The sequence below is a fragment of the Silene latifolia genome, chromosome X, assembly GCF_048544455.1.
Source record: "Silene latifolia isolate original U9 population chromosome X, ASM4854445v1, whole genome shotgun sequence".
Classification (NCBI taxonomy): domain Eukaryota; kingdom Viridiplantae; phylum Streptophyta; class Magnoliopsida; order Caryophyllales; family Caryophyllaceae; genus Silene; species Silene latifolia.
This window is the reverse complement of record NC_133537.1, coordinates 340,636,756-340,647,914: the sequence shown is the minus strand read 5'-3', so window position 1 is coordinate 340,647,914 and position 11,159 is coordinate 340,636,756. Positions and strand designations below refer to the sequence as shown.

Here is an 11,159-nt window from a genome sequence, read left to right as displayed (position 1 = left end):
AGAAAAATTTCCTATTTTGCAATATGCTAACCAATATGCTAGGGTAAGCAGCATATTGTAAATCAGCATATTGACCCCAAATATGCTGTTTCAATATGCTGTTTACCAAATACTAAAGTTAGCATATTGATTGGTCAAACATGCTAAAATCCTTGAATATGCTAAAAATTGGCCAATATGCCGTTTACCAAACATCGGAGAAAAAAGAACATCCCTCAGATGTACTACCTCCAACTTTTTTGTTTTTTGAGCATATATGTATTTTTTTAAAGCTTATTATCTCAAACTTTATTTGTTTTTGAGCATATGTGTATTTTTTTTGAACATAATAATAAAGTTTATAAGTTAGATTTTAATATTTTTTTCGTCAAAACTCAAATTTAACTAAACTTATATGTAATGTTTTTGAGTTTTATTGTAATTTTTTAGAGCTTAATGTTTAAGTGAATAAATTCAGAAACTTGATAGTGAAACTCAGAAACTTTAAAACAAAACTCAAAAACTTTATTATAATGCTCAGAAACTATAGAATTGGAGGTAGTACATCAGATGTATAATCCTCTTACTGCAAACAACGCCATAGAGAAATTGTTGGAGGTGGTGCAAAGGTTTTAAAGGTGGTGCAATATGATGATGAAGTTTAGGTTAAACAAATTGATGTGGCCTGTGGCTTGTGGGACTACATATAAAAAAACACAGATTTTTAGCTGAGACGGGTATATCCGTTTTAATCTTAAAATGAGTCAAATAGTATACTACATTACTACTTGTAGACAAAATGTTTAGATATTATCACAAGATTTGTCTTATTTATGCAAGTGATATGTTATTTGACTCATTTTAATCTTATTGGATAAACAATAGTAAAAGATGCAAAATGAAGTTATAATTTTGTGTTGAGCAAATTGGAAAAAGGACAACATCGTCGGTATCCTTTAATTTTGTGTCGAACAATTCTGTGTCAAACAATTAGGTTGATGTGGAATATTCTTATCTATAATTAACTCGATTTTTGTATATCTTACTACGTATTTAATAACAATAATAATTCGGAATTACTTTTTCATATACGAATTTTACTCTTTCACATACATTTTATCATTAATTTTCCATCTAATACCCTTTTAACCTTAACCTTCAAATTAACTCCTACTTCTATCTTTTTCCTAAATCCGAATCTAATGGCTCAAATTATTTCAACAAGGATCTTAATTTATTAATCAATGAAGTAGATTATTTGTTTATCAATTGTTATTATTAATTGTTGCAATTTTTATTATCAATTACTTAGAACTTTTTTGTTTATTAATCATAATTGTTGAAATTAGGGTTTATAAGATAATTGTTAAGAGGTGGTGATGGTGTCTGTGCGCCAGGGAGAGTCGAAGAAGTTGTCAAATTCGTTGCACAAGTGCCTATGGGTTACGCTGTCAGCCTTGTGAAATTGCACAATCTTTCGTTTTTTTTTGCTAGTAATAATTGTTCTTCGTATTTCACTTGCTCATTTCTGCATTTTAATGGTATGCTTGCTAACTTATTAAGCAAACTAAGTTGCACCTATTGAATCACGTTGAAAGTAATAATAATTACAACAGCGGAACGACGTTTAAGCGGGGATAACTTGGCTAATCTCCCCTGGAACAATGAAAAAAATATGTTAGACAACGTGGTGGTGCCAGGTGATCTAGTAGATTGGCTGACAGGAGCGGACGCCGGAGCAAGGGAGAGGATGTCGGTGGGCGGGGTTAGCACGAGGAAGAGAGAGAGAGGGGTGGATCTTTTTTGTGGGTGGGTGAGTTGTATTGAGTTTAGAGTGAGAGACGAGAAAAAAATATAAAGGGTAAAAACGTAAAAATTGTATGTGAAAAAATAATTTTCGTATGTGAAAAAGCACGACCCTAATAATTATGTTGCGCAACATCATCGATATCCTTTTGAACATAACTTGAGTGTTTTAGTTTATTTTAGAGTAATTTAATTCAGTCCAATTTAATTTATTAGTTCAAAAGACATGGCTAATTTGCTATTTATGTACCCTCAAGAACCATAATAAAAAAGAACGATTAAGATGAAAAGTATAAGGCCTTATTCTTTTGGGTTGAATTGAGTTGAACTAAACTAAATTGAGCTGAAAGTATACTGAACTGAAGTGAGCAGAATTGAATTGAATTGAAAATTTTCTCAACTTTAATCCACCACATTTAATTTTTCTATGACACAACCAGACATATTTAACCAATTTATTTTTAAGGAGCTCATTTTTTACCCACTTAACCTGTTTAAGTGTTTAATCCAATAAACTAATAAAATAAAATAAGCCTTATAGCCCTATTATCGAAAAAATGATTAATGAAAATGCTTATTTTTAAGTTGTTTAATTGAATTATTGACTCAATCCAAATATATTACAACACTTCTAAATAAATAGGTTATTCATGTCGAAAGAGCTCAACCTAACCCGACCCACTTAAGTTTCGTGTCGTATTCATATCAACCCAATTATTAAATTGATCACAACGTTTTAACTAGAGCTGGCAAATAATGACACGACACGAAAACCCGACACGAAATTAACGGGTTTGGTTTGAGGCTCAATGACCCATTTATGTAAGTGGGTCGACACGAACACGACACGATATTTAATTGGGTCGGGTTTGGGTTGAGCTCTGTAAACACGAACCCGACACGAATGACCTGTTTAATAAATTAATCCTAATTTTTTTATCTTTCATCACATAAATATACTTAAAACTTTCCAAATATTGACATGACACGAAAACACGACCCGAACCCGACACGATATTAACGGGTTAGGGTTGAGGCTTGATGACCCATTTATGTAAGTGGGTCGACACGAACACAACACGAGATTTAAACGGGTCGGGTTTGGGTTGAAGGGTTTGTGACCCGTTTACAAGTGACACGAACACGAACCCGACACAACCCAATCTGTTTGCCAGGTCTAGTTTTAACCCTAAACCACTACCTTCATGCCGGATTCGTGTTGTATTTTTGAATCGTATCAATGATTGCCACCTCTAGTAAAACGACTCTTACAATAAATTTGTGAGTACAGTCCAATTACGATATCCTAATGCATCATCAAGTTTAGCCCAAAGGCCAAAAGCCCAAGCTTACCCAACGGCCTACACACTTTACTTTTACTTTGGTGAAATCGCTCTTACAGTAAGAAAGTAAAAATCACCACCAGAAAAAAAAAAGGTAAAAAACTCGGTAATGGCGCTAAAATTTCCGCAGGAAAAATTGATTAATTTTCAGAAGACGATGATCGGATGATGATGGTGATGATTTTTAGATCAGCGCTAATGATCTGGAATACCTTAATTATGCGGTTTTAGTAAGCCTCTTTTAATTTTTTTTCTCTTGAATTTTACTATTGTCATTTATGTATGCATGTAACAGTAATTCTTGTTATTTACTCCATCCCTTCCGATCATTTGTTTACCTTTCTTTATTATTGATTAGAGAGTATTTAAATCTTTCAATCAGTTGATTATTACATACTTATAATTGATACTCCGTAATTGTCAATCTCTATTTGTTTATTAATTTATCGCAATAACGATATTAATCGAGTGTCGGACTATTGATTGTCGACTGTGGTGGAGTTACGAGGCGAGATCGGGGCAGTCACTCCCGAGCAACGGAAAAATTGAAAGTTTTAGTTAAAATTTTCGATTTTTATTCTAATTTACCTTCTACGAGTATATTATTAGTCCGCTGGTGGCAGGCCTCCCCCCTAAAATTTCCGCCCCTCCCAAAATTTAAATCTTGGCTCCGTCACTACTTTTGCATGATTGCTAATCATCAAATTTGTGCAACAACAATATCACCCCCCAGTGCATACAGTTTATGGACTATACATCTGAGGTAGTACCTCTTATTGTTTATTTTCTGAGTTTTATTTTAAATTTTTTGAGTTCTGCTTTAGTATAAATTTTTTTAGCACATTTACTAAAACATTACACTAAAAAAATATAATATTGCTCAAAAACTATATTTATAAATGGTAATATGCTCAGAAAAAATGTATATATGCTCAAAAACTATAAGGTCTGAGGTACTACCTCTGATGCGTAATCTTTTTTCTCCCGTGCATAAGGACAGTCGCCTAGAGCCGAGTAAGGAAGTCATATATATATATATATATTTTTTTTTTTTTAAGGATATTCCAGCCTTTTTTCCTAACATGAATACAATCCTCCTAGGGCTCCTACAGTCGAGTTTACACGATTGCTAATCATCAATCGCGTGCAAGTGTGCAACAACATTGCCCCAGTGCATACAAACTGTACCTTATTGTCTTTCTATTTTCAGCACAAATACAATCTTCCAATAGTCAGACTTTTATGTCACCCAAGTGCATCAAGGACTGTCGCCTATAGACGAGTAAATGTGTCGGTCTTTTTTCAAAATTCTTGCCTTTTTTTAGAATGGATGGGGTTTAGCCAAGTGCATGATTTTCACATTTTTTTCTTTCAAATAAAGATTTTTATTGCATAAACCCGGGGATTTTGGCAGTAAATGCTAAAATAGCACATTTGATATACGAAGTGCCATTTTCGATATGATTTTTGAGAAGAAAAATGATTTAGCTTACTCGATTAATTTAATTTAAAGAAAGTTGTCGGATTCACCTCCACCTTCAGACGCAGATCATTTTAGAAACTTAGAAGCAAAGGTCATGTTGTAAGAGTTTATGGTTACGGAGTGTTATTTATGAAAGTGACACAAATACAGTGGCTCAACAATGCAGTAGAGTCTCTAGCTATTAGGAAAAAAAAATACAATTGGAGGCTATTGGTAAATTTTCGATTGTGTATGGAGTTGAAACCGTATGTTTGCTTCTTGGATTCCACTTCTTTTTTCTTGCTTTGCTCAACAACTTCGGTAAAGTGTTAATGTTAATCATCATACCTCCAAAGGCGTCAACTGTATGCTATAGGACTCTGAAAATATGTCTAGCATTGAACTGTCGAAAGAAAATTAGAGGTTGGCTCCGATTCCTCCCCCCCAAAAAAAAACATTTTGAAATCTCACCTCCGCAAAATACAGATACAGATTCTGTAAATGTAAAAGTCAAAAACCTGGATTTAGACAGCGAACATGTTTTATGCCAATCCACAAGCCCTTTTGTTATCTATTTCGTGTCTTGCTCATTATGTGTATAGCACGAGTGGTATATGCTTGTGTTACAGTTGCTCCTTTTGGCGTTCTGCCACAAATATTGAGCTGTTTTGTAGTTGTACGATTGTTCCAATTCGTTATCAGATGTGAAGTCTTTGAAAAAATACACTTGTTAGTTTATGTTCTTTTGCACTGTTGGATCTTTGTTGTAATGATATAGCCTTTTGGTTGAAATAGGAATATTTTATCCAATTGCTAAATATGTCCCAGAATTAAAACTCATCAACAAGTCCTTTGTTTTTCTATAGCTCTTACATTAGCACAATAACTCGAGGATGAAGACACTGAATGTTGGGTCCTTGTTTTGGAAGCTGCTTCTGAGATCGTTGCTCGTCTCTTACCTTTGCCGGCTGAGGTAAATCCAAGGGTGCTATTACGAACTTAATAATTTGACTTTATTACTCTATACATTATTGAAGGGGAGCCTTGGCGCACCGGTTAAGGTGTTGCTTTGTGACCGTGAGGTCACGGGTTCAAGTCCTTGGAGCGGCCTGCCAAAATGGCAAGGGAAGGCTTGCCCCAATTACACCCTTGTGGTGGGACCCTTCCCCGGACCCTCGCCTAGCGGGGATGCCATCGTGCACCGGGCTGCCCTTTTTTTACTCTATACATTATTAATTAATAGGTACTCATAAATCCAAGGGTGTAATTTACAGTGCCAAACCAAAATGGCCTTGTATTTTCGACGGCATCAAAATTCTGAAAATAAAATACAAGGATAGTATTGTCACATTAACTACAAATTTATTGGTATAGTACATTTTTCCTTTGAATTGATGACTACCCAATTAATAAGGTGTACGATTTCCGAGTAGTTGAGTTGTTGTTCGTTACAAGTCGTACGGCGATATAAAACTAGTGATCTAGACTACACACAAGCTCATTTATGTAGTGAGCGGAGTACTTGGACTAGTTTTGTATTGTTATTAACACAGCAAGTCAAGGAATATGTTTGATAAATAAGCAGCTCTTCGGTCCTCATAAATTCATTGCACTGTTATCATTAATCACTCAGCTATTGAGTTAGTCTAATCATTTTTAATCGTAATTACATTTTGCATGATACTTTACTACTTGGATATAAAGTTAATGTAATTATGTATCAAGTCAGTCTTTGTTGTGGGAATATCGTTATCTCAGTGTCTCAAAGGCTCCCGACTATGATGAGGTCGTGTCCGACATCTAGTTAGTCTTTCTTTAATACTCTGTACTATAATTCTTCAGTCTTCTTTAATATGGAGTACAATCTAGCTGGTTCAACGGTGATGAGTAAATGCTGTGATACTATTACACTACAGAAAAATGTACCTAATATAATGCAGCTTGTGGCTGGAAACTGGAGCTCAATTTCCTCATTTTTCAATTTTTTTTGTAGTGTTCCATTTTTTCTTTTCCTCAAAACTTCCGATACACGCTCAGGTTCATCATACCTCGTAACTGTAGGCTCTAGGTTTCCAAAACTATGGCTACCATAGAGCCAGAGGAAAGAAAACCGGAGGTTTACTTCAATTCTCCGGAACAACGTTCTGAAGTCCTACCTCTACAAAATACAGGAACCGATTCTGTTAGTGTCAAAGTCGAAAACCCAGATTCAGTTAGTGAAAAACCAAATAAACAAAGAGTGATACCTAAGCCCCTTTGTTATCTAATTTACTGCTTGCTTTTTGTATGTTTGGCACCAGTAGCATATGCTTTCAGTGCAGTTGTTACTGTTGCCAGCGTGCCCGTGTTATTAGTCGCATTTCTAGTTGTTCGATTATTTCAAATCATTTTCAGAGCTGAAAACTATGAAAAACGCGCCATAGTTATGGTTCTTTTGCGCTACTGGACATTTGTGGTTGTGATGTTGCTTTTGGTTGAACTAGGGATATTTTATCCAATTGCTAAGAATGTTCCAAGATTAAAACTTGTAATGATCATAGGGCTGCCAATAACTAAGTGGATTAAGATAATCTGTATTTTAAGTGGAATCCACCTCATTGGCCAATTCATTTGGGTCTTCTTATGCTTTGTAATTGGACATGTTTTCCGCGACGAAGATGTGGAGATTTTCTTTCCCTTGGAATCAATTTCTGAGATCACCGGCTGTCTCCTGGTTTTGTGGGCAAACGCTGTGGTCATGAGTAGCGTCCCCATTTTTAAGCAGAGCAAAATATTTGGGATTTACACTGATGAATGGGTTAAGGTATCACTCTTTCTCCTCATAGGGTATAACATCATTACCTTGTTAGCTCATTTATTAGTTTGGTCTTTACAAAAAATTTGGTCTTTACAAATTTTTTTGGAAGATTATCCAAGCATTGGCGATACTCTCAAAGGTGCATCGTCATGTTTTTGCTGTGATCAGTTGCAAAAGGTTACCTTCAATGAAAAGTATGCGGTGTATGCCCTCAATGGTACGAAGAGGAGCGCCATCTTCATTCTAAGCATGGTGATGCTCCTAATTACATGGGTGTTGTATTTTGGTAAACACCTAAACACAACACCCGAGGACAAGAGAGTTTTGGAATTTGGTACTTGGACTTTGGTTAGTCTTTTAATATGCTCTTTTCTATGGTTGATCAAATCTTGCATACTCTTGTATTGGGAGGCTCGTTCCGTGTATGACAGATTACATTCTAAGATTACGGCCATAGGGAAGCAGTTGTACTTCTTTATTTTGCTCAGTTACACCCACTATAAGGGTGCTTGCGTTCCTATGGTTGATTCAAATGACACTGATTGTGGATTGTCATGCTCTAAAACACCGCCTAAAAAGAAGGTACCGTGGGTCGTCCTTTTGGAATCTAGTGATGATACTTATGTGTGCAATACTTTGGATAGGAAACGTGTGAGGGCGGACTTGATAAATCATATAGGTCCAAAGGCATCCACATATGAATTACAGAAGGCAGCTCAACTATTTTTGACTACCGAATATGCGTTGTCGAAGGAGGGTGTTGTTGCTTACGATTACGATCATTTACTAGACAAGGATTCAGAAGAGGATAATGCGTAAGAAAATCTACTTTGTCTTACAGTTGTTGCTGACAATTTCGATCATTTACAAGACAATGATAATGCTTAAGAAATTTTCCTCTTTCTTTATTTTGTTTGGAGCAGGAACTGTATAAATACATTGATGAAGATTGTGGAAGTTGAAGGTGAAGCTTATTTCGATAATGATTGGAAAATGTTTCTTGAACTGCTTCCTGATGTAAAGAGCAAGGAGGAAATAACATACGAGAAAGTTGAAAAATTTATGGTACTTCAACCGTCTTCATTTTTTTGCATCCTATATAAGTATTAACTTTGCCTATTCAAGATCTGGGAACGAAATAATAGTTCTCCAATATATTTTTCTGTTTTCTGATTTTCACTCTCTCACGCTAACCCGTTGGCGTATATTAGCTGATGTTATACAAAGAAGCTAGAAACACTGATAGACCTGTCAAATTCTGACCCGACCCGACCCGTTTTCAGGGTCAAGACCTGAATATTTTGACCTGGCAACCCGTTTGGCCCGAACCCAAAATGACCCGTTATTTTACGGTCGAGACCCAACCCGAACGGGTCGACCCGTTGAGTCAAAGGTAAATCAAGAATTTTATTAAAATATTAATATTTATATACGGAGTATTATATTTGAAAAAATAGTTAAAAAAAATATTATTTTTATTACTTAAAATTACAAACACAATTAAAAAGTCAATTTTATATAATTAAAATATTAAAAACTTTATTTTAATAATTATGTCAATATAATTAATGTAAACATTGAATATAATTAAAATATTAATTTTAAATGTGTTTCATATTTTTAAAAATATTTTTTTGATTAAAAAAATCGTTAAAAAAAGGCGTTAGAAATTATTTCTTGACCCGTATTCTAACCCTAACCCGACCCGTGACCCATATGACCCGACCCGTATTTGACACAACTCGTATGACCCGACCCAGGATTCGACCCGCCCGACCCGTTTGACAGGTCTAAGTGATACCAATTAAACTTAAAGAGAGTCAGATTAAGTCTACAAAATGTAATTGACTATTGACATTGTATTTGATGGTCAGGAAAGAGCCCACAGCAGTTGCATGTCTCTTTCAAATACATTTATTAGTGAAAAAGAGGTGGTGAAATGCTTGAATCAAGTCATGAGTGGGATTATAATTGTTGCGATCTTTCTAATGTGGTTACTTCTCACTGGGTTGGCTTCAACAAAGATACTCGTCATCATAGCATCACCAGCGTTGGCGGCTACATTTATATTCGGAGACACAGCTAAGGGACTGTTTCAAGGCCTCATCTTTGTATATGTTGTCCATCCTTTTGATGTTGGCGACCTATGTCTCATTGACGGAGAACTGGTTAGTTATGTTTATGTTACTTTTGGCATTATTTAAAATTACATAGAAGTACTAACCCGTGGTTAATTGGATATCATCTTCTTGGCGAGTTTCAACTTCCTTTTTAGAGTGTTGAACATCACTTTCTTTGGCATCCCATTTCGTTTCACACTGTTATTAACCAATATTACTACGTGAAGTTTAATTAACGGTTTGTCATAGTTGTCTCTCCTCGTTGTTAACTTAGGATAAAGTTGCACATCCTCGACTCCTGTACCTCATGTTTGCGAAAGCCTTTATAACATTGGGATTATATTGTTGCTGTTTACTAATGTGGATACCTAATGAAATATCCTTGTCTTTTATGTAGCTGGAAGTTGTGAGAATTAGTGTTTGGTGCACCACGTTTTCAAATATTCGCACTATTGGTGAACAGCAGCAAGTAATATATCCGAACTCGGTGTTAGCCCTCAAAAATGTTGTCAACCATAAGTCAAATTTCAATTGGAATGATCAAGTCGAATTCCTAAGTACTCCCGACAAGAGAATAACAGAGCCGTTGAGACAAAAAATTGAGACGTGAGCCTTTTGTTGTTAATCACTCATCTTGGTCCTTCGACTTGCAATTTAACCAAGTGACCAGTCTTTTATTAACTACTTTTGTTGTTCCGCTTTTTTTTAGTTATCTTAAGGACCAGAAAGAAAAATTCACGCCAAATTTTCATAGCGTGGAAATCCGAGAAATTGGAGACAAAGCCAAGATTGTTGTTCATGTCAAACATAAGTTACCAACAACTGATGGTTGGACCAATTTCGAATGTCTGAAAGCGAAGGAGAAGCGGAGATACGAGTTTGCTATTTATGTACATGATCTCATCAAACAACTAGAATCTGTTACAGAAACTCCGGGTAAGCATTATGATCAACGTTGTCTATAATGAGAAAATTCTCTGTCGGAGTAATGCTTAATTGTTGTTTATCACTGTCATTGCAGAATCAGCAGAGATGGAAGAATTTCTGACTTCAGGATGACTCTGACAGTTAGTGGCACAAAACATGGCGGTTGTCGGAGAAAATTAAAATGGATGTAGAAAGTTCTTGGTTTAAGAAGTTTATCGGGATAAGGCATATTTTCCCTACGTTAAAATAAGAGCAAGTCAATTGCAAGCTAGTGGCTACACCATTAGAGTTGGCCATGTAAACTTGCTTAGTTTAAGCTACTAGCTTCATTAAGCTAGTAGCTTAATTGGGCCCACAATAAAAAATCAACCAATAGCATTTTAGTTTTGGCATTTTTAATTATTTAAGCTAGAATAAATGTTAAGCTAAACCATTGTAGTAGGTTGGTAGCTCAAAGTAATTGTAGCCTAAAATATGATGACATTTTATGGCAAAGGTAAGCTAGTTGCAACTAGCTTACCATTGGACTTCTCTTATTGTTGATTGAAAAACATTTGTTAATCTCTTTTTATTTTAGTTGCTTGCAATTTGGTACTCCGGACTTTTAGTTCATAGACTATAAATCTGAGGTAGTATCTCTTATTGTTTATTTTCTGAGTTTTATTTTAAACCTTTTGATTGTTGTCATTACTCATCTTGCTTCTTAAGCCACAATTAATTGAGTG

At 35.3% G+C, this 11,159-nt stretch overlaps 1 protein-coding gene across 1 annotated transcript; it reads left to right on the top strand.

The window, feature by feature from the left end:
• Window positions 1–6,311: 6,311 nt before the first annotated feature.
• LOC141619431 (mechanosensitive ion channel protein 10-like) lies at window positions 6,312–11,010 on the top strand. Its single transcript, XM_074436452.1, has 6 exons — window positions 6,312–8,202; window positions 8,311–8,452; window positions 9,262–9,555; window positions 9,905–10,113; window positions 10,217–10,443; window positions 10,529–11,010. The coding sequence occupies exons 1-6, from the start codon at window positions 6,671–6,673 to the stop codon at window positions 10,564–10,566; spliced, it is 2,442 nt and encodes an 813-aa protein (XP_074292553.1). The 5' UTR covers window positions 6,312–6,670; the 3' UTR covers window positions 10,567–11,010.
• The last annotated feature ends 149 nt before the right edge of the window (window positions 11,011–11,159 follow it).